The 25,017-nt window shown below is 43.0% G+C and overlaps 1 protein-coding gene across 1 annotated transcript in view; it reads right to left on the bottom strand.

The window, feature by feature from the left end:
- The window catches only part of LOC124775751 (kelch-like protein 10), a 159,102-nt gene extending 134,371 nt beyond the window's left edge, over window positions 1–24,731 (bottom strand). Inside the window, exons 1-2 of the mRNA XM_047250580.1 lie at window positions 24,711–24,731; window positions 8,466–8,695 (exon numbers count right to left, since the gene is read on the bottom strand). Of these exons, the coding sequence (XP_047106536.1) occupies window positions 8,466–8,695; window positions 24,711–24,731 (251 nt within the window). The remainder of the gene's footprint in view (window positions 1–8,465; window positions 8,696–24,710) is intronic.
- Between the last annotated feature and the right edge of the window lie 286 nt (window positions 24,732–25,017).

The following is a 25,017-nucleotide window of genomic DNA, read 5'->3' as shown; positions in this document are numbered from 1 at the left end:
AAGAAAATATGAATTTGGTTTCTCGGATAGAAATTTAAAAAGAAATGTGTTTCGGTGTTTTTTGAATCCCCTAAGGTAGTAAAATAGGAGATGGAACGTTTTATAGAAATTTTTGAAACTAAATATCTCAGAACATGTATTCACCTTCTCAGTTAGAAATAAAAACAAAAAAATGTGGCTCTGTGTATTTTTGGAAATTCAACACCTAAGAAGGCGAAACAGAGGATGAAATATTTATGAAAATATTTTGTTGTACTAAAAATTTGTAAAGGTAACCCTATAAAATTGATATTTTAGGTTTAAAGAAATATGTACTACGGGATGAATGTTTCTCTGGAAATATTACCACAAGAACTCAAAATGCTGGGCTGATAAAGACCTCCGAATCCAGGTACTAGAATCCCTTTTTGGTCAGAAGTACGGTATATTCGGAAAAGACGATGCTTCTATGGCCTTAAGTAGCGTGAAATGTTAAAGAAAAAAACACCTCGCAAACGGTATAGTTCAGTCAGAAGTCTCATTCCGGTGTTGTTTGTTTGTGGGACCTCCCGTAAGAAGAGACATGTCTGCCAGCACGTGTTGGAATCTGACAGCAGAAGGATGATGCCTCACTGAGAATGCGGATTCTCATCATGTGATACTGTTGGTCGCTTTAGTCGGATTCCCACGACTGTTATTCAAATATTGAATCGAGATGTTCAGGAGGGCCACACTTAATGGATTGCAGGATGTCACAAGCTCCACGTGATTAGCGCAAGAGAGGAGAGAAACATAGTTCGCTGGGCCGTTTAGGATGGAACTGGCGCGTCATGTACCTTGAATCAGGAAACAGGTTTGTTTGTAACATAAGAAGTACCCTCACGAGCAGTTCGACTATGTCTGAGGCGCCACAGACAGTTCTCATGGTGTCACTGTCACAGCTTCCCTTGAAGCGACAGCAGAGACAATCGCTCTGACAGCATTGCACAAACCTACAACACAGGACAGAGCGGCGCCAAGTCATCCTACTAATGGAAATAGTATTATAACAGACGTATCTGCGTGTGGAGGCTTCGAGGAGAAAGAATGTTGCCATACTGCATTCGTTATATGGGCTCGGCACCTAGCATGATACTGTCGTGTGTGACAGTTGAAAGGGTCCTGTAGCCACCTTTCATTGCCAACTCTCGTAGTGGTCAAGTCGGCAAAGAGGTTTCCGCTACTTGGGAGAAATCCACCTGCGTTAGGTTGGTGGCGGAAATGGCATCCTGGGGTTTTCCGGTCCACGCGGAGCGTGGAAGAGGCTGGAGAAGCGGGAGGCAGTCTGCCGCCGGTACGGGAAGCGTACACAGCTGTGCTCCAGTTGAAGAAGGGTGAGTTGGACTGACCGCGTGGCGCGTTGTCACATAGAGAGGGGAGCTTTTAGCTTTTGGTCTCGAATTTCGTCTTATAAAGATTTACTTGCTGGGTTGCAGCAGGGAATGCAAGGCTTTTGTAGACTTTCAGTTTGATTCCCAATGCAGTCTTGACTTTGATCCGTGAGAGGAACGCAGCACAAGGGAGTTGCATATGTTGACGTGCCCTCGGTTCAGTGTGAGTGTTTATGTGCCTACAACTGTGTGTGTATGCTTCTAATCTTTTCCGGATCTTGGTAATTTTTGTGTATTTGTGAATTTTCTTTGTCTCATGTGATTAAAATTTGGCCACGGTCCATAGAAGTTGTCTCCGCGGACCGAGTGGGCACGCGAGTCTGTTATGAAACGTATAGTATTTCACAAGCAATTGTACATAGTTAGCACGCAACAGCAGTCTATAGATGCACTACATCAATGTTTTAAGGAATAAATAATTTTGCCTTCAATCTTATCTTGTGCACCGATGTTACGTCGCCGTTACCTTCGCCATTTACCTTGTAGTTTTCCTTGTTGGCCCACCTATAGCGTTTCCATGTGCACAGGTGTAGTGATTAGTGTCCCTTTTTTTTATCTGAAACAAATGCTCTGGAATAGATCGTATTTTCATGAATCTTGCTGCAGGCTGCACTTACGCATGGTGTTCACGACCTATTTACTTTACTCAATATTTGATTCACGGGAAGAATGCCTGGATCACATTAATAACTACATCCCATTCTTTATCAATGACCTTACAATGAATGTTCTTTTGTGAGTTTTTCTTATTAATAAATTAAGTAATTTTCCGACTCAGTGCTACTTCTTCTTAGTCGTGTGGCTAGAGTTGGTGGCGACCCTATCTTTTATATTGATTTCAGTGTCAAGTAGCATTTTCTTATTCAAAGTGCGCGTGGCTCTTTTAGCTATCAGGATACATTCAAAGGGCGCTTCATGCTTCTTGCACATAGCGTCCTTTTATTCACGCCACTTATACAGTGTACACAACACTATCACTTCTGATTCGCATAGACGATAATTTGGAAAGTAACCATGCATTTCTAACGTTTTAAGGCCTGGCCTAACTTCGAAGTTTCCGTCACGTTTTCAACAGGACAGGACAACCTCGATGTTGCCCTTACTGTTCTGACCTATCTCGATACAGAGTGTGTTCAACTGTTTGTAGCACTTATATTCGATATTGAGCATATCTACTGTATATCATGTAATTCTTTGTCTGCTTAAGCTTAATGTGGAATATTTTCCCTATGTTCTTTGATTCAACCTCTATGTAAATGTTTCATCGTATTTTCTGTCAATTTGTATTACTGTAATTGAAGTATGCACGTGATTTCAAAAACTGTGTCCTGTAGAAATACTGAAACGTTGAAATAGTATTTGTAGGATTGGTTCATGCACAGGGAACGTTGATTTGTGCTTACGTAAAACCTGAAGAGAGGTCCCTCTGCTACGAAGGCCGCATGGCGGGAACAGAGTAGGCCGATTTGACCGTAGAACCACAGGGTGGCTTTGTGTCACTGTCAGTCGCAGACTAGCATTAAAACTGTTCACATCTCGTCTGTTGAAGAAGGCGAAGAAAGCAGAAATCTCGAGCGATAACACCTCAGATGTGGTAGATTACTGGCTAATTATTCATGACATTTATTGATTGGCTCTGAATCACAGAAATCCGTCGCCAAGAAGATAATTTTCAGAGCACTTATCCATAATTAAGAGCCATCAGTATGTTTGCCGCCACTACTTGCATCTCAAGTAAAACTTCAGTACTGCATGGACCTGTTATTTGCTTTGCATGCAACTGATAATCGTTTTTAGTTCAAATTGATGTCGAGAACCTTGACTCACTCCGTATCATTTTACCTACACAGGATCCAGCTCCTAGTGATGCAACATATGCGAGTTTTCCATTTTATTGAACTGGAGAATATTTATTGATTTAATACTGCTCATTAACTTTTGTGAAGTAGTAAACTTCTTAAGAGTTCAGTCAGCTTATTTCTGAAATACTCCACGTGAAAATTTTCATAAGTGAGTAGTTAAAAGTTTCGTAAAAGTGTAGATCCAAAGGAAATAACAATTTATTTTACTTAAAAGTCATTCTTACTAAAGTCTATATTCAGTTTTGAAAGTAACTGAATAAAACACTGATGATAATAATTATTTGCAGTGCAATTTAACAGCGAGCATAATGAATACCTGCTGCATAGGTTTGTAAATGTTTATATTCATGTATTTCTGTTTAAAAGTATTTCCTCAATGTGTTTGGCCAGAAGTGTTTCGTTCTACTCTGAGTTAAATGATAGAATAGTTTCTGGGTCCCCATATTAAATGATGAGTCAGTATTATAGTCATTGTTACAGTGAAACTGCTTATGAAATGCATTAGTGAATTTAACGGCTTTTGTGTTATTTAAATGCTAATTGGCTGCAAGTGTTCAGATCATAACAGATTCAGGGACCCCATGTCTCATATATATTTTACATGGTACAATGATGGATATGCTCTCACAGACAACACGTGGTAATCTGCTCAGTTAATATGACCATAAAAAGATGAATTATATGTCAGTGTTTCTCAATAGTTAAATGGTAAAAGCTTCTCATGTCCAAATAAGTTGTGGTCCTTCCTTTTGCAGTTACGTTGTGTAATGAGTATTAGCTTACTATGTTGAATGCAGAAAGTATATGTTAGTCTAAGACAGTTTGTTCCCATAACATTTGAAGCTCACATTTGTCTTGCTCATGACAAACTACGGTTTTAACACTTGCTAGGTTGTTCTGCTGATTAGTATCCAATTTGCAAAACAAATTTGCGTACCAAGTAAAGCCATATACAAACGAAACTTTTCTTAATGAATCGTGTAAGCACTTGGTACCATATTGCCTAATTAGGATGGCGACCATTTTCCCTTTAATAACAGCTTACTTTACAGCGACAATAATGTCGAGTCGATTCCCGTTATTTGAACTACTGGTTGTGAGGTAACGGGCGAGTTCTGACGCCCTGGAAATATTGTGTGTTCGGAATTGGGGCGGCCGCACAGGGTGATCGTCAAAGCTGCGGCCCGGCTGCAGACACGTGGTGGCAGACGTTAGCCGGACGAGGGTGGTAGCCCCAGCGCATGGTCCAGGCGCGTGGCTGGGAATTCAGCTGTGACGAGCACGGTGCTTTGTGTCGATGAAGGATACACGATGGGAGTGCCAAAGATGGCGGACTTTGTGAAACCTTAATGACAGACATTTCACAGTTCGCGTGGAAATTAATAGTAGCCGGATGAATCATTATACCTCAAAAAGAAACATGTACATTACTATTATTTGCACGACGATTCCTATGGTGTAACCAGATTTTCAATATATTTACTAGTTTAAACTTTAGTATCTGACGGTAAATTATACAAGTAACACCCAGCAACGAATTTACAAAATATAAACGCTTCATCCGATTTTGTCTATTGCCATGTCTTTAGAAAGATATTAGTGTAAACCTAAATTGGTATGAATTACAGGCATGTAACTTGAATAGTACATGAGTTATTGGAGGTCAAAGTGGCCGATTACTATCGATCGCGTCAAGCCATTAGTACTCCACAGTTACACGAAAAAACGGTAGCAGCATGCTTATATTTATTCATCTATGTTTTTCTTTATATCCAATATACGCTATTCATGAAGAAGTTGTAGATTTTAAGAAGGCATATGACTGTCTCCACAGACCTTCAGTATTAAAAATTTTAAGAAATCTAGGACTCCATCCAAAACTAATTAAAATAATACAACTCACTCTAACCAACACCAAATCAAAAGTGAACTTTAGAGGAGAAATTTCGGAACCATTCTCATAAAAACAGGCTTAAGACAAGGTGACTGCCTATCACCATTACTGTTCAACTGTGCACTGGAATACATAATGAGAGAATGGTAGAAGCACAATCCAAAGATGATAAGAATTGGAAGTGCAAAAGATGATATTAGCTTAAACTGCTTGGGATTCGCTTATGATCTTGCTCTCCTAGCCAACATCGTTCAAGAAGCCAGGCAACAAGTGAAATCACCACAAGAAATAGCAGAGAAAAAACGGAGATTATGCTAACTGATCCACCACTTGCAAACAAAATTACAATAGGAGAACAGGAAATCAAAATTGTTGATAAATTTAAATATTTAGGCGAAATAATAACATACAATCTAAATGAGAAGCCATCATGGCAGAATAGAATAAAAAAACTGAACTACGCAAATTACATTACCAAAACCACATACAACAAAAAAAGCCTGTCTATAGATGCAAAGTTAAAACACTATAAAACAGTTACACAACCAGAAATAACGTATGCAGCTGAAACTATCTTCAAAACAACTAATACAGCAGAAATTGACAAAATATTAAAAATAGAAAGAAGAATAATTAAGACATGTATAAAATAAATGGACATTGGAGAATAGCATCAAATGAAACAGTATATAAGAAAATAGAACCAGTCATGAGCACGATCAGGATCTTCAAAACAACTAATACAGCAGAAATTGACAGAATACTAAAAATAGAAATAAGAATAATTAGGACATGTATAAATAAACAGTATAAAATAAATGGACATTGGAGAATAACATCAAATGAAACAGTATATAAGAAAACAGAACCAGTCATGAGCACGATCAGGAAGAAACGCATCTCATTCTTTGGACATCTAATGAGAACTCCAGAAAACAGAACTAGTAAAAAAATAATACAAAAATTGTGGAATAGCAAGAGCGACATTAAATGGATCACAGAAATTAAGGAAGATATAAAAGAACACCAAATTACAGTAGATGACCAAAAAACAAGACAGAGAAAACCACAATACTGCAAGACCCGCAAACCAGACTACAAATGAAAATCAATAAATGGAGTACAGGAAGAGTGGTCTCAGATGAAGAAAGAAAGAAAATATCTGAACGAATGAAGAAATATTGGGCAGACAGAAGAGCAAAACACCTTTCATATAAGAATAGACTCTAATAATTATATTACCTAAATATCACATTAAGTTATTGTTGAGCCAAATTGTATCCCTGTGTAACAACTTGTTTACAGCATTGTATTTTTTACTATAGTGGTCCAATAAAGACCATAAAATAAATAAATAATAATAATAATAAAACAAGAAACATTAAGAAATTGCTTCTTTTCTTTTGATATATATTTATTTAATTGTTTATGTATTTAATAATGTGTGTTAGAGCGTATTTATGGTCCAGCCGTAGGAATATTTATTTAATTTCAAGTATTTAAATGTAAATCCAGTATTTAGTATGTGCTTAATGTGTGTGTGGGTGCGTTCGCTTGAAGACATGGCACGAGCGCTCTAGCCAGTCACAACGCTCGTGAATGGGGAGACTGGATGGGAGCATCGTTTCCGGAGAGGACACGGGGCAGTCCTGGCAGTGCGGCAGTGCTGGAGAGTGCGGCACTGGACACGGGAGTGAGTGCTGAACGCAAAAAGTACAGCGTGACGGACGCACAGTCGCGGCAAAGACTTGGACAGTGGAGCAGTTTGCGCGTGATCGCGAGAGATAGAAATATTTCGGAGTGCCGACCTGTGCTCTTGTGTGATTTCCGTGGCTTCTGCAGCGAAGACGTAGTGTGTGTTTAGAAGTGAATATATCGCGAGCTATGTTGTTGTTCATAACTAGTTACGTGCAGTAGGAATCTATTGTTTCCCTGTTATTCAACTTATATTTTATTTAATTGCTGGACCATCGACACCAATAAGTGTTTTGCAGAAATATACCGCAATTTCAAAAGTACTTCTACTCTCGTACCCATCATTCAAAGTCGTTAAGTTAGTACCTGCAGATTTTATTTAATTCCAATCTTTCATTTGTAAATTTCTGTATTAATTCGCAATTGCCGAGTGAAAGGAACCTTCGACCATTCGATTCATGTGTGTATTCATATTGTATACTGTAGACTCAGCAGTATTTGGCCCGTAATGCGGCAACTTCGTATCCCAGCCCCTAGGCAACGAAACCAGCCAAAACTTTTCATACTGCAACGTTGAGTCTGATGGGGCGTAGTTATTATGAAAGCCCGCATGGTGCCTATAAAAAAATTATTTTTCGAGTAACGAAAAATAGTCGGATATCTCAATCATTAATACAAGGCCAAGGTCATTTTAAATTCCTTTCATAGGAGTCACGTTATCGGCAAACTGATCATGGAGTAGTAACCAGTAGTGTTACATGTTGTCCTGGCAAGCACGTTCTCCAGACCGCCTATCCACTAGAAACATTTGGTCATTGGTTGCCGAGGGAGTGGACGCCAGCACTCGCCAGCCACTACGGTTGATGAGCCTTGGCGTAGGATCGAATCAGCTGTCAGTGCTGTCACAGTTCAATTGGAAGCCTAGTCAGATTAAATCCGTTGTCGGTACCAGAGGTGACTACTCTGCCTTCTGAATTTGGTATCCTGCATACCCCCCAAATGAGCTGAAATTTTAATCGTTTATTGTTGCTATTAAACTGTAAACGTTCAGTAAGTCAGATTTCGTTGTTATCCTTTCTAGCGAGGCAATTTTAATTGCTAGCAATGTAGATTGACTTAAACCCGCCAGGTTATCCGAGAGCGCTAATGCGCTGCTTCCTGGACTCGGTTAGGCGCGCCAGCCCCGGATCGAATCCGCCCGGTGGTTTAAAGACGGAGGCCGGAGTGCCGGCCAGCCTGGATGTGGTTTTTAGGCGGTTTTCCACATCCCTCTACATTAATACCGGGCTGGTCCCCACATCAAACCTCAGTTACACGGCTCGCGGACATCTGAACACATTCGCCCTATTCCGTGGCTTACATTAGAAGCAGGCAGTCGAGGTACACTACTTCTGTCCCAGGGGGTACTGGGTGGCGGCAGAAAGGGCATCCGGCCACCCCTTAAATCAACCTTGCCAAATCCGATTAACTATGCCGACCCTGCGTCACTGCGGGAAACAAGCAAAAAAAAAAAAAAAGTGTAGATTGAATTACAGGGTCTAACAAAGCGTCAGAGGGATGAAATATAAAGAGGGAATGGGAAGTGCGAGGCAGGCAGTAGGCTACCTGAAGTAGGAGCTGCAGGCGGAGAGCAGGTTGCGGTGCACGTAGAAGGCGCCCCCGTCGTCGAGGCGGATGACGGCGTCGCACAGCTGTCGGTTCTGGCACAGGTCGAACAGCATCTGCATCGCCTGCACGCTCATCGAGCGGCCCTCCTCCGTGTCCAGGAGCCGGCCGCCCACCTCTTCCGTCTGGCACTCCTGGACAGCCTGCTCTCTATACTCTCCGCTCTTACTCTGCTCTTATAAGTTGAAAGGTCTCTGTTGGATTCCTTTCATGTTAATTTTTTAAAACTGTTGTCATTTACGGCATACATTCCACTTGTAAATTTACTGTGGTGTTTCTGACTATCTGGTAGGAGACTGAGCAGTGGAATGTGTTACTTTTACACATAATCAAGAACGACCTGTCACACTACTACACTTTAAAGCACAGTTTATATATAATTCATGTCACACAATCTCATACGGAACCTACATCCGCTTTCTTTTATATACTGTATATGATAAGATACTGTCATCCCCCTTCCCTTCTGTGTGAAAGGATGAATGAGCAAATGTATTTCTAGTTGCATGCTTGATGGTAGCAGACAAGCCTGTCTGATAGAGAACAGTAGGACCAACGTCGGAACAGGTAGCGACGCTTTCTAAAAGCAAAGAGGTTTCTATTCTTGGTATGGTCCTGTCCGTCCCTTGTCATGTTGATATAAGAAGCTGCCTCTCTGTTCACTCTCGTTTTGTATCTGGAAGCACCCTTGGTAGGGGCCCAGGGCAGTCTGTCCGCGGCGAGCGTCTGAAGTGGTAAGATCTCCGGTTAAGCACGTCTCTGCTAAGTCTGTAGGACAATGGATTTCTTAAGTTCAGCCTAGCTGAAAATTTAAGTACCTTTATATCCGGTTTAGATCAAAAATATCTAATGTTATCTTAAATTGCAACGCAGTCTAATTCGAGTGTGAAGTTCAGAATATCTTCCAGTAGTTGCTCTATCACTACTTTGTGAGTAAAGTGGAACCATGTCTGGATGATCCGTAACTCTAACTAATATCATCAATCTTAAATGCGAACGTGCGTGAGATTATAACGTCTCATCTTGACAATATTTTTCAATATAGCAACTTTTCTTTATGTTCAACCCACGTGGGGTGTACTTTCTGAGACCAGTACCACGTGCTTATACAATTGTTTGACCCACCAGGTTAATAGTAAGACGATAGTAACCAGTTCGAGGTTTTTCTTTTGTAAATTGCGTTTCGATCTAATTTATTTTAATTATCAAAATTATTGTGGAGTTACACTCTTTGTGTAAACCAAGTTGACCACGTGAAGCATGTGGTGTAAGCATCATAGTAGCCCTCAGCTATTTTTTTCGGGAAGATTTCACAGAGAGCTAGTATGAATTTAGTATACCAGTGTGTGGTAATTTCATCACGGACAGGATTGTGCTACGTACGTAACTTCTTTGGGTGAAAATTGAATCGGTTGGCTGTGGTTAATTTCCTCTTGCATATGTTTCAACGTTCTTTGTGTGTTATTTAATGAATGCAGTGTTGTATGCAGTCTCCCAATCTTGGCTCCATATTTGATGTGTTCCGTAAGATTACAAACTCACATTTTCACAATCCTAAATAAGACACCAGTTTAGTTATGAATCAAGTTTAATATGTTGAAATTTTAACCGAACAATGATCAATGGTAAAATAAATGTCCAACTTTAAACTGATTTATTTATTTTTATTTAAATTCTCTTTATATGTACATATATCACCGGTTGTGGTAAGATGACTATTAAAAGATTATAATTAATGTTAGTCTTGTTGAGAATTTGGTAAGCCAGACTCGATACCCGGTGAAACAGTTGCTCAGTAATGCAAGGTTAACTTCACCACATAGCTCACAGCTTTTAACCCGCTTTTATTGTCTTGAATATCAGCACTGCTTTCAGAACAAATTAATGCATCAACATTACAAAGTGTCTTGTTAATTATAACCTTACCGGACAATGTATTAGTCACCCCCTTAGGAGAACACACGGGACGCTTAAAGCACTTCGGGTGGTGTAGAACTATAGTTTATTGACAGCATTCCGAATGAATTCTCAGGGGAGTGTGGGAAGCGGAGTTAGTGAGTTCCGCCTACCGACTCCCAGTACACTGACTGCCGACGGAGTAGCAGGTGCAAGAGGAACATACTGCGCTTTCGTCATGCATTGTTGGCACTGCATATATGCTTACTGATTTGGCATGACGCGACACGACAATCACTTTGTAACGACTGCAGTAGACAGGGGTACGGTCGAATCCGATCGTCTTCTACCGATGCAGGGCTACCGAGACCTCGTTCAGGACGTCGTGAACAAATGATAGTAGACATTGAGGTGACAAAACTCATGGGATAGCGAAATGCATACACACAGGTGGCGGTAGTATAGCATATACAAAGTATAACAAAGCAGTACATTGGCGTAGCTGCCATTCATATTCAGGTGATTCATTTGAAAAGGTGTCCGACATGATTAGGGCCTAAGACTGAAATTAACAGACTTTGATTACGGAATGGTAGTTGGAGCAGGGGACACCCAGTTTCGGAAATCGTTACGGCATTTAATATTCCGACACCAGCAGTCTCAAGAGTGTGCAAAGTATACCAGATTGCAGGCATTACCGCTCACTACGAACAACGCAGTGGCCGACGGCCTTCGCTCAACCACCGAGAGCAGCGGCGTTTGCATAGAGTTGTCAGTCCTAATAGACGTGCAATACTGCGTGAAATAACCGCAGAAATCAATGTGGGACGTTCTAAGAACGTATCCCTTACGATAGTGCGGCGAAATCTAGCGTTAATGGGCACTGGCGGCAGATGACCGACGCGAATGCCTTTGTTACCAACAGAAAATCGGCTGCAGCGCCTGACCTGGGCTCGTGACCATATCGGATGGACCCTAGATGACTCGAAAACCGTGGTCTGGTCAGATGAGTCTCGATTTCAGTTAGTAAAATTGATGGTAGGGTTCGAGTGTGGCGCAGATCCCATGAAGCCATGGACGCAAGTTGTCAGCAAGGTACTGTGCAAGCTGGTGATGGCTCCATAATGGTGTCGGCGGTGTTAATATGGAGTGGACCGGATTCTCTGGCCTAGTCGAACTGATCACTGACTAAACATGGATATGTTCGGCTGCTTGGAGACGATTTACATCAGGGACTTTATGTTCGCTAACAATGACGGAGTTTTATGGATGGCAATGAGCCATGTCACCGGGCACAATTGTTCGTGACTAATTTTAAGAACATTCTGGACAATTCGAGCGAATGATTTGGCCACCCGGATCGACCGACATGAGTCCCATCGAACATTTGCGGCACATAATCGAGAGGTGAGCTTGTGCACACAATCCTCCACAGGCAACACTTTTACAATTATGGAAGGCTATAGAGGCAATATGGCTCACTATTTCAGCAGGGGACTTCCAGCAACTTCTTGAGTACATGCCACGTCGAGTTGCTGCACAACGACGGGGAAAGGGAGGTCAGACACGATATTAGGATGGGTCCCATGACTTTTGTCATTTTAGTGTAAGCTGATCATGTGAGCTTCTTCACATGATCTAACTCTTCGCAGTAAAGTGATCTGCCAATCGGTTGTATGGAAACAGCGCAGTAAAATGGGTCTACACTGAAAAATGACACAGTGACAGGAAGCAGCTATCGAATTTAGACCTGTCCTAAACAACAACGTGAATGAAGTTGGCCGACTTGTCCATGTATGACGACAGTCTGTCCACTTTTGTACAGGGAGTAGTGTATCAGCCGCAAAAATCCAACTCGGCGTAAGAAAAGTGGTCGTAAAATGATCCTAAACGACAAGGACCGGAAACAAGCGTCACACCTTCTCAATGACAATCGATTTCATACACGACAGGAATTGTTGCTCATAGTGAACGCGCGTCCGTCTGAACCAGTATCTTCTACATCTACATCTACATCCATACTCCGCAAGCCACCTGACGGTGTGTGGTGGAGGGTACCTTAAGTACCTCTATCGGTTCTCCCTTCTATTCCAGTCTCGTATTGTTCGTGGAAAGAAAGATTGTCGTTACGCCTCTGTGTGGGCTCTGATCTCTCTGATTTTATCCTCATGGTCTTTTCGCGAGACATAAGTAGGAGGGTGCAATATACTGCTTGACTCCTCGGTGAAGGTATGTTCTCGTATCTTCAACAAAAGCCCGTACCGAGCTACTGAGCGTCTCTCTTGCAGAATCTTCCACTGGAGTTTATCTATCATCTCCGTAACGCTTTCACGATTACTAAATGACCCTGTAACGAAGCGAGCTGCTCTCCGTTGGATCTTCTCTATCTTGATGAACTTTGCGGAGTGAACTGCACACAATAATCGTTTAGAGTCAGAGTTATTTCTCACAGCGGCACGTAATGCTGCACTTCTTCACTTGTCAAACAGCACAGAACCACACAGTATCTGCAGCTGCCGTGTGATCCGGTGAGTCGTGATTTTGTGTCTTTTCAAATTACATAAGGTGTCGAATAGTAGACGGCTCAATGAGGCATTTAACTGGAATTGTGTAGAGGGTGCAACTCATGCCGGAAGTGGTTCTGTGATGTTTTGTACCTGCTTTACAATCGCTCTGGCCCACTCATTCAGGTTACGGTGATCATGAGCCAGGATGTTTAATTCAACATTCTCTGTTATCAGTCGTGGCTCTTTCTTCTGAATCTTAATCACGAGTATGTTGTGTACACTCTCATCTTTCACGACGAAAATACCAGTATTCATATGAGTACCCACTTACGTTCTGGTTTCAAGCAAACTCAGGCACCCTATCGCAGCTCCACTGGCCCGTTAAATCATCCGTTCTTAACCGCACAGAAAAGTCTGTCACCATTTCCTAAATTAAGGGATCTAATCATCGAGGAGTGGCTTCAGTTGCATATTGAATATGTGAAGATATTTGCGAATCCAATGCTTTGTCGAATTAAGACCTTTATCGGAGTTAAAGGGAGTATTACCATATATTTATCTTTTGCTTCCTGAGAGTGACTAATTTTTGTCAGGTGTACTTATAAATGAACAATAAAGATCTGTTTATCACAAGGTAAGTACAGTAGTACGCTTTATTAACGTCCACAGATGTCCTGATATAAAGAAGGAATAAGGAAAGAAAAGCTACTGTAAGCGGTTTAGAGAAATTGTGGAAAACCAAAATTTGGATAACACTAGACGGATTTCATTCCCGGCTCTTCTGAATAAGAGCCCAGTGTAACTAGTGCGGCATCTGATAATTTGATTAAAATAACGTCGGGTTTATCGAGGAGGTGCTGGTTAATGACTTATGACGCAAGTGCTGCGTCCGGTGTTGAGCGGGAACCAGCACTGTGGAGGCAAGTTCCGATCGCAACATTAGCTCCGGCTGTTCCTTGCACATCAGGTGGCGTATCGGCTTTAGCCTATGATGTTAACAACCATCACCACTGTACAAAAGTTCGTTACTGATTTATCCTGTTGTGTCATATCAATATGACAATGTTCTCAATACAGGCCATCATACAAATGTTCAGTAAGCATGTTATTTGATGTTCAGCTGTTCAGAAGGGGCTGTATTAATAACATTGCGTTATTGATGTGATATAGCGTGATATGGAAATAATATATGAACTTTCATAGTGAGATGATGTTTATTAACCTGAACTGGTACTGCTTATAAAGGACACGTAGACAGCTGCGTGGCCAGCCGCTGTGGCCGAGCGGTTCTAGGCGCTTCAGTCCGGAACCGCGCTGCTGCTACGGTCGCAGGTTCGAATCCTGCCTCGGACATGGATGTGTGTGTTGTCCTTAGGTTAGTTAGGTTTAAGTAGTTCTAAGACTAGAGGACTGATGACCTCAGATGTTAAGTACCATAGTGCTTAAAGCCATTTGAACCATTTTTGAACAGCTGCGTGCTATTCACTTCATAAAATATTTAATAGCTGTTGGCAATAGACTTCAAAAAGTAAGACACTGAACCTTAACAAATCAAAAGTGTCCTGACATATATTAGTTGACAGTAACAACACCCTTCGCTTTTATTAAGGCTTGAACCCATCTGTGGACATTTCCAGTGAGGTGTCTGAATACCTGTGGAGGAGTGGCAGCCAATTCTTCCTCAACAGGCCAAACCAGAGAAGATAGTGATGTTGGACGCTATGGTAGGGAGCGAAGTCGGCGTTCTAACTCATCCTAAAGATATTCCATTGGGTTCAGGTCGGGACTATGGGCGGGTCAGTCCTTTTCAGAACTGTCGTTGTGCACAACCCATTGCCTCACAGGCTTTGCTTCACGACAGGGTGCGTTATTATGCTGATACAAACAATCATCGTCTCTCAACTGTTCTTCTACTGTAAGCAGAAAACAAGGCTGTAAAATGTGTTCAGTTCCTTCCGCATTTAGAATTCTCTTACACACAATAAGGGTGCCACACCTTCACGACACTAAGCACCACGTTATCTCAACCCCATCTGCCCTGCACTTCACTGTTGGTACAGCTCTTGATGGCAGGTGAAGTTCTCCAGGAAGTCGCCAAATCCAAACGCTTTCATCGATTTGGCATAAGGTATAGAGTGCAGCATAACTCCAAATCACTTGTTATCTGTCAGTGTGGTAGCTGGGCTGCTGGTAGGACTTTGGAACTCACGAGCGACTCCCTTCGCGGATTTCACGCCATTTTTTTTATAACCACCGTCCGCAATGCTTGATGATCCCTGTCCAACAGTACGTGAGGTTTGCCTGGGGTGGATGGGTTGTTTTGGGGCAAGAGACCAAACAGCGAGGTCTTCGGTCTCATCCGACTAGGGAAGGGCGGAGAAGGAAGTCGGCCGTCCCCTTACAAAGGAACCATCCCAGCATTTGCCTGGAGCGATTTAGGGAAATCACGGAAAACCTAAATTAGGATGGCCGGACGCCGGATTGAACCGTCGTCCTCCCTAATGCGAACTGAGTGTGCTAACCACTGCGCCACCTCACTCGGTGAGGTTTGCCTGGTCTTGATTTAGCTGTGGTTGTTATTTCGCGTTTCCCCTTCATAACCACGTGCCGGCAGGGTGGCCGAACGGTTCTAGGCGCTTCAGTCTGGAACCGTGCGACCGCTATGGTCTCAGGTTCGAATCCTGCCTCAGGCATGGATGTGTGTGATGTCCTTAGGTTAGTTGGGTTTAAGAAGTTCTAAGTCTAGGGGACTGATGACCTTACATGTTAAGTTCCATAGTGCTCAGAGCCATTTGAACCATAATCACATAACAAACAATCGAATTGGGTAACTGTAGAGGGATTGAAAGGTCCCTGATGGATTTCTTACTCAGATGACATGTTTGAAGCCACTGAACTCGCCTGAACCGAACTATTCTGCTGTTACTTCCTCTCTAATGATACCACCACTTACCGCTCCTCCTTTTACACTGGTGGATCTGCCTCTTGTGGCACCTAGTCGACAATTCCGCATCACATAGAGGTGTTCAGATACTGTTGATCAGATAGAGTAGTTACTATCTCCAAAAACACCTCATGATACTATGATAGATGCATTGGCAATGTGAGTGCTTGGACTTTCCTGGCTGAAATAACCATATGTGTTTCGTTAGTTCATAACGGGTTGCAGTTTTGATGCAAAAAGAAACTGGTATAGGTATGCCTACTGAAATACAGAGATATGCAAACAGGCAGAATATGACGCTGCGGTCGGTAACGCCTGTATAACACGACAAGTCCTGTCGCCGTTGGTAGACCGGCTACTGCTGCCACAGCGCCAGGATACCAAGATTTAAGTGATTCTGAACGTGGTGCTATAATCGGCGCTCGAGCGATGGGACACAGCATGTCTGAGGTAGCGATGAAGTGCGGATTTTCCCGTACGACAATTTCACGAGTGTATCGTGAATATCAGGAATCCGGTAAAATATCAGATCTCCGACATCGCTGCAGCCGGAAAAATTTCCTGCAAGAACGAGACCAGCGACGACTGAAGAGAATTGTTTAACGTGACACAAGTGCAACCATCCTGCAAGCCGCTGTAGATGTCAATGCTGAGCCATCAACATGTGTCGGCGTGCGAACCATAATCGATATGGGCTTTCGGAGCCGAAGGCCCGCTCATGTACCGTTGATGGCTGCACGACACAAAGCTTTACGCCTCGCTTGGGCGCGTCAACACAGACATTGCACTGTTGATGACTGGAAACGTGTTGCCTGGTCGGACTGTCTCATGAGTCCATGGACCCTACATGCCAGCAGGGGACTGTTGAAGTTGGTGGAGGCTCTGTAATGGGATGGGACGTGTGAAGTTAGAGTGATATGGGTCCGGCGTGCGAACCATAATCGATATTCCATGACTTCCCAGACATGAACATTCGTATCTGGGATGCCTTGCAATGTGCTGTTCAGAGGAGATCTTCACACCCTGGCACTCTTACGGATTTACGGATAGCCCGGCAGGATTCATGGTGTCATTTCCCTCCAGGACTACTTCAGTCATTAGTCGAGTCCATGCCCTGTCGTGTTGCGGCACTTTTGCGTACTCGCTGGGGCCATACACGGTATTAGGCAAGTGTACGAGTTTCTTTCGCTCTTTCGGTGTCTATTGCCGGACATGGCCTACACAACAGATACTACTCGTGATGACGCGACAGATGTGCACATTGTATATGAAATAGAGGAATGAGAAGGAAAGGGAGAGGGTGGGTGGGAAACTAACGATTTCCAGCTGCTCATGGCATTCTGGAAATGTAAGGGTGAAAGGTGAAAATTACTGCCAGACCGGGAGTAGGATCCCCTGTAGCTTGCGATATTTTGGAAATCTGGGTCGATCAGGGATCATGTCGGGTTGGCCGAAGCGGTTGGCCTGGCAGACAGTTTATGCCGGCACGGTAGCTCAGCGTGTTCGGTCAGAGGGTTAGCTGCCCTCTGTAATAAAAAAACTGAGTTAATCGATCAACAACGAACTTAAACGGATGTCTTACGACGTCGGCCCCGAGCAGATGGAACGAACTAAAGCGAACAAAATGAAATTAAAAAAAAAAAAGAAAAAAAGCGGTTAAGGCAACTGCTTATAAGAAGTGATAAATCCGGGTTCGAGTCTTGGTCCGGCGCAAATTTTTAACTTTCGTCCTTGCAGTTCTACGATGCTCTTTGTGGCTGGAAGTCACTGGTTTCCCACCCACTTTTTCCCTTCCCTTCCCATTCCTCTGTTTCATACACAACGAACAACGTAGGTTGATGTCGATCACGCAAAAGCCCTTTACGCACCTCGTTAGGATTTTCGGAGCATCAGTTGTTCTGCCAAGGCAGATTCCCCAATAAAAGCAGTCATGCTTTATCAGGTAAAAGAGCGTTTCAGGACCAACGTTTCCAACACGCACACACTATATTAGCCAGATGCTGTGCTGGCGTCAAGAAACAGTACCTGAACTGGCCAGTCAGTGCTCAACCATTGCTAAGTGAGGATTCAGTTTAAGTTTTTCACTGCTCTGAGAGCTGATGCTACTGGCACGCTACCCTAAACTACTAAATGCCTCAGTGGTTGTTCTGTACATAGTTCCTCGTAGTCAGCGCGTACACAAATTTCCCACTAGAGCGCGCCCCGCTAAGCACAACAGCGCAGGCGCAGCGCTCGTCTGTCTCCGCACTACGAGATGGCGCTGCCACATAGACGGACCAAATTCTGCTTCCGCCGATTGACGCATTAATATGTAACGCAGCCAATAAGATTGCTGCTAACGTAGAATCTTTTCTCCTCGCGGATCACACTCGCGCAGTGTACATGAACGCGCGAGGTATTATAACGAGTGTACAGACCTCCGATTAGTCAGTCTGCATTTGTCTGTACCAGTCTGTACGAGTTCTACATTTGTCTGTACCAGTCTATAGTGAAGTTTCAGTCTGCGCCTAATAAGATTACCATATTCCTGTACATAGCCATGAAGATAAATGTATAGACACTTTTGTCAAGTATCAGAGATACATATGAGGATAAGATTAACGTACCAATACCAAAGGAACTTCATATTGTTAATTGTAAACAGCATCCAGAATCAAGTTACGTAATTTCTATGCTTTTTATTATTTTAATAAATGTGTGTGAAAATTAATCAAGTTCTGTTTAAAGTTGGTCACCGTCACTCTGCTACTCTAAGCGTGCAAGTGGCATTTCTATCGTCTGACCTAACGGCGGAAGATAAACACGCCACGATAAGACCACGAGACACATTGCTGACACTCGCCTACTTCGTTAGAGCGACAAGTCAAATAATCTGAGGTGTGTGTACCGAAGGTCTTACAGTACGCACACCACAGTGATCTTCTCAACCTTTTTAGTGAGGTCTCGGCCGTTTCCGGTATGAAGTACTTTCAAATACGCGCGCCGCTAGATACACACTGCGTTTGCTACAGCCGCCACCACGGCACAAGGACGCTGCCACCAACGACTGTGCCGCTGCCACGACGGTATGTTACGTCTTCTGTTGCACGCTGTTTGGTTCGTTAGTGGTTACAGTAGTGAGGAACATATGCTGTTCATGAACAAAGAATTCGAATATTAATTTATTTATTCTACATCCAATTTCAAATAATAAAAATAATACATAACATTGTTGCAATGTTAGCTGTGTCAGTTGCTAACGGTAGCTTTGAATGTTGGGACACATACAGATATAAAATAAATCTGTCGCTCTTCAATACAACGTCTATTCAGAAGATATCGACCCTTAGCCATTATGAAAGTTTGAAAATGTTATTCAACTCGCAAACCAAAAAGTGGTCTCTATGCATGAATGTTGGAACTTCAGTACACCCACCGCTGCAGTTCCTGAGAGGGGATGCTTGCATCTCGTTGACAGCAGGGTAAACCTACGTGGCAGCGCTCTCGCGCCACGGTGGCGGCTGTAGGAAACCCGGTGTTGCATCTAGCGGCACGCGTATTTGAAAATGCGGCCGATTGAGTAACGGCCGATACCACAACATCTACTACACGGAGCGCAGTGTACACCGATCGCCGAAGTGGTTAAGGCGACCGCTCGCAATCAGCTGGAAATTCGTGTTCGGGTCCCAGTTCGGCACAAATTTTCATATGTCACTATTCGATAGCAAACCTATACATAAGACAGCTGATGTCAAGTCATTCACAATTATCGACTTAATTCGTATAACTATGGATCGTCAACAGCTTCTGTTCTTTCAGACATGATTTACGTACTTGTAACTACTTGAAATGGATGAGCATGAATTGTGCGGATGAGGAGAGAGACAGTGAAACCAGATACCAGATTCATTTACTGCCAGTGTTTTCCGATAACTCAGCACCAATTATGTCTTGCGACCTCACTTCATAAATTTTTAGACATCATTCCAAGGCATTTTCGAACGAACTGGTTTTACTGGTACACACTAGCATTTCATATCATAAAATTTTCGAATATAGAATTTTTGTTCATTATCGGGATTACAGTTGGCTGCTTCCTGAGTATGGGTATGATTCAGGGACAACGGTCAATAATGGGTCTTCAGAGCATCATACAGGACTGTTCCCAGTATTTTCGAATAAGTTTTTCAGAAGCTATTGTTCATCAGTAGACCTGACAATTATCAGTCGCTTCAGGATCAATTACGGGTCAGATCAAAAGCTGCGCAAAGGCTATGAACAGAGAAAAAATGAGGGGACTTCAGAAAGTAACAACAAGAGTAGTGCATTGCCGCAAGACCACTTGGGTCTCCCGCAGACACAGTTCCGTTGCGGTACGGGTAAGAGGTGCGTCACAGTGTGGAAGTGAAATGGCGCGACCACTAGAAACATAGTCCAAAGTTTAAGTATGCGGGACAGTAGCATTCTTGTAGGCAAGACCTTAAACTGCACACAAGATTCACCGTAAAATTCTGTCGCTGCATGAACCAAATGCAATGTCACACCCAGTCGTAGTGAAATGGTGACAAGAATTTCACCAAAGCCGCTCTTGGGGAAGAACGCCTTCGGCGTCGACCACAGACGAGAACGTCCAGGCAATCGAGGAACTGATTCTCGGCATTCGCAGATTTTCCCACGATGAGGGCGTTCACACACCGGTTCTCGAACAGCTCCGTGACCGAAGAGTGGATTTCTGTCGTCGAGGAACTGAACGTTCCGATCGTTGTCTACAGGGATTCGGTGCCTACACTGAAAAACGGGGTCATAAATCCGTGCCAGTTCGAAGTGTAGTCCAGCACTCAGTAAAAGTTTGAACCCCCTTCGTACCGCTTTGAAACGTACTGCGAGAACGTCTCAAGAGCAAACAAAAAGTTTCACTGTTGTCCTACATTTCCCATACTTCCAGTCGTAACAGAGGTTGTCCTACGGCTTTGCTGTACTAGCGTTCATAGGAGATTAAGTTTGCTTCCAGAGTGAATTTACCACTCTACACTGGAATTTACGCTGTAATAAAACTGAAAGGTAGACTAAAAGAAAATTCCAGTAGGAGAGTCGAACTAAGATCTTTTCGTAATTCTTTCCCTTCAGTAGAGCCTTTTTGACAAAATGAAAAGATACAGAGTCGAATTCTGGTCAAACAAAAATTTTCAATACTTTTTTAAATTCCATTATCTTCCTACAGAGTGGAAGTTCCAATTTGGAGACAGCTTTCAAGCTGTCGTTAACTCTTTCGTCACAATGCCCTTTCTTAAGGACTGCTGTTCCTGTATGATAATTACAGCTTGGGAAGTAGGGGAGGGGTACTGATCGGTTGATGCGTTGAGAAAGGACTCAGGCGTACTCATTCATCTAGGTGAGGTAGCGCAGTCCTAAGGCAATTGGGCTTCGTATTCGGAAGCAGAGCGACTGTAATACGTAGTCTGCTCGTCCGGCTCCATGTTTTCCCTGGATCCCTTAAGTCACTCAAGGCGAATGCTGGTGTGCATCCCGTGAAAAATCACAGTCTGTTTCCCGTTACGTCTCTGTCCAGTTTGAGTCTAGGTTCAGCAGACAATTTTGAATTGACGGAGAGATGTACACGGCCCTGAAAGATTCATCCTCGCATGTTCACTTTACCTTAGGTAAATCAAGAAAGTTTTTATACAGTTGAATCATGGTTTTATAAGTTATTGAACAGTTGACGAATGAAGACTTGGTGAGCAGTTTTCCTGAAACAGCCTAATGGTACTGTCTCATAATTGTAAAGTTTCCGAATGAAATTTTCTCTCTGCAGCGGTGTGTGCGCTGATACGAAACATCCCAGCAGAGTAAAACTGTGTGCCACACCGAGACTCGAACTCGGGACCTTTTTCTTTCGCGATCAGAGGCTCTGCCGACGAGGTACTGGCAGAAGTAAACCTGTGAGGAGACATTGTTAGTCGTGCTTGGTTAGTTCAGACGGGAGACTCCTTGGCCGCGAAAACCAAAGTGCACGAGTTCGAGTCCTGGTCCAACATGCAGTTGTAATCTGCCAAGAAGTTTCAGTAGTAACTCTTTTTTCGACAGAATCATTTAAACATTGTCATCCACAGGAAGAGTATGAAGGAGAATATATCTCTGAAACAGGTTAAAACTTGTTCTGAGGCTATTTGTACGATACTGACTTTCAACGCCACCACAAGAGATGGCAGCCACTATAACCTTATTATAAGGTTATGTGATGCATAAAATGCGTCAAATATAAATTCCTTCGGTAAAATGTACAGTTTAAAGAGAAAAAAACCAACTGTCTCTCGCTTTGGTACCAAATATTTTACTTTACTCCTCCTTCAAAGCCATCATAAAAAGAAAAGAAGAATGATATGAAATAAACAATGTTAAAACATTGTACCTATTGTGCGGGATTTAGTAGAATATGTAGTATAGTAATAATCCAGAACGTTGAGTTCCATTAAGGAATTCGGCTACTTGGAACTCACTTTTAACATCGTAAACTTTTGATACGCTCGTCATCACAAGAAATATTCGCACCTGACTTGCATTGATACAATGACGCAAATGCCCGTTGGATAAGTCGATTAAAATTTCATCTTTATGTGAGCGTATTTTCAAAACAGAAAAAAGCTGTTCTTAAAGACGAAGAATACTTTGAGAATGCTGTTGGGTGAGACTAACGTAACTGGAGCTTTTCACGGGGAGACCGCAAAGCAGCACCACACGCATCCCAGAGACTGTGCGTGTGCAACTTATGACCATTTTCAGGTGGAATCATTAACATTAGGGACATGGGAGCATCCTACCGAGAAGACCGTAGGATTGTTCGACTGCCGTTGACCAATAGAGTGATGACAACAGCTGAAATCCGGGCCAGGATGTCACTACGAACTGTCGGCAACAGACTACTGGAAGCTGGGATGAGATCTCCGGTTACAGAGCGTCGTTTACCGCAGGGACCACCACGGAGATGCATGGCGTAGAGCCCCAGTCAGCTTCAACATTGAGCGGGCTTCCTACTGTGTTCGGCGATGAGTTTCGTTTTTGTGTGTGATGCTCAGATCGACACCACTGGTCTGCAGATGACATGATGAAAGATCACAGGAAATAACAATTAACGGCACTCATATCTCTGCAACTCGTTGAATATGATGTAGAGCACTACTGGATACGACAACAGCACTAATTTGGGACTGTTGAGAATGATTAACCCTCGCCAGTAAGTGGCAAGATTGGTAAACAACGTTGTCATTCCCTTCATAACCAGGATACCAAGTAGCACACTCCAAAAGATAACAGAAGTCACCTCGCTGCAGTTCAAACCTCTGAAGCACAGAGGAATGTTTAGATCTCTCACTGGCTTACACCGATCCATAATTTGTCAGCCATAGAACATATCTCGGATGCGACGGGAGGACTACTTGCCATCTGTCTTCACGAACTAACACAGGATGTGTTCCAGGAGTGGCAAGATATTCCTAAAGATGATTTTAATCGTTTAAATCTCGTTATGTGCTGAACATCTCCATAAAGTTTGATGTCTGTAGGGCTGGTTCTTCAGGGTGTAACACTTAGCATTGCCGTCAGTGAACGTAAAGAAATTTTGTGATTTGTAACCCTTTATAGTTTCTACTAATGTTTTCCCTATAATGTTGAAAAGAAGGCACTCGATTAACATAATCTTTAAACACAATAGCTTGTTGCTACACGTTTCACGTTTCTTCGAAATGTGTATTTGCTATTCCGGTCGTAGATAATACAAATCAAAACAAAAGCTGGGGGCCTTGCCCTAACTGCAAATGAAAAAATTTATAGTAGATATTGTGCTAGGCGAACACGAATACAAGTGGTTCAATGGCGGAATTCATACTATATGTAATATGTGAATTTACCTGAGAGTCAGCCACACACTCAAATGAACTTTCCATTTTGCAACAGTACTGTAAGAAATCTAGTTTCTCTTATTATTCATCTGTGTTATTGCATACGTTCCCGGCGTTTACATAAGATATTCCGACATCAAAAATATATAAAAGGGGCGATGTAAAACACTCGAGGTCTTATACGCTGCCTCCCAACAATCAAACAAACTAATCTGACCCGGAAACAATTCATCTGATCCAATGTTCGTGTCGTTCACATCTGAAAGCAAGCACGCGTCCGCTATTAACCGGAGGCCTATCCATTTGTGGCTAAATGCACTTACGACGCCGGCAGATTTCCTTTGCGTGCTGCTGTTGGCAGTTCACTATCGCAGATCGCTACCAATCTGATGATAATATACGGTAGGCAATGAAAATCACCCAGTTTTATGATTTTGATTTACCAGTATCTCAAATATGTGGCTGTCTTTTCCGAAAATGCCGCGATTTGTGGATAGGCAGAAACCTAGGAGCACAACTTAAACTTCTGCGAGTGAAAAAAATATCAGTTAACTTCACTTACGAGGCAAACGAAATTGCGAATGACAATCCCATTAGTTACCTACAGATCTGACCCCTCATTCGTAGTGTTAACTTCCCATTAGTCATCACGCGAACTGTCACCAACATCAGCACGCAACGGAAAATCCGAAAAAAACTGTTGGTACTCTTTTACCCCACTTGTCGCAAACATCAAATACGCTCTGACCGAGATCGGTGCAACATAGGCGTAACGCTTATAGAAATGGAACCAGTCCTCACCTGATACTTCTGACAACGTACAGGCTATATGGCTCGCCTTGAGCTCGTACTCTTTAGCTGTAGGCAGTATTGACAGCATATTTCTTGGGACAGAAAACGGGACACAAGCATGCGCTTTGGGCGACGGGAAGCAGCTCGTTCGTGTGCGCGGTGCGCGGCTCACCTGAATCTGCTCCGCCTCCATGTCGAGGGCGCGACTGGAGAAATTGTGGAGCTGCTGCTGAGGCTGCTGCTGCGTCAGCACGGGCTCACTGTGTTACCCTGGATACCACACACATTGTTAGCTGCGCCTCAACACCCCCGCCCAATACGCAACAGAAAATAGTAATGGCTGCGTCTATAGCGCGAATCGTTACGAGTGAAGATGCTCAGTCGGTAAAACGATCAGTTCCTGCGAAGGATGAACAAAGCGATACGATCGTCTTTTCGCAGAGGTGATCATTTCCAGGAGTATTTGTTTTCTTCTGGTT

The sequence above is a fragment of the Schistocerca piceifrons genome, chromosome 2 (assembly GCF_021461385.2).
Source record: "Schistocerca piceifrons isolate TAMUIC-IGC-003096 chromosome 2, iqSchPice1.1, whole genome shotgun sequence".
NCBI lineage: Eukaryota > Metazoa > Arthropoda > Insecta > Orthoptera > Acrididae > Schistocerca > Schistocerca piceifrons.
Note: the sequence above shows the minus strand (reverse complement) of the source record. Positions and strands in the feature narration are given on the sequence as shown.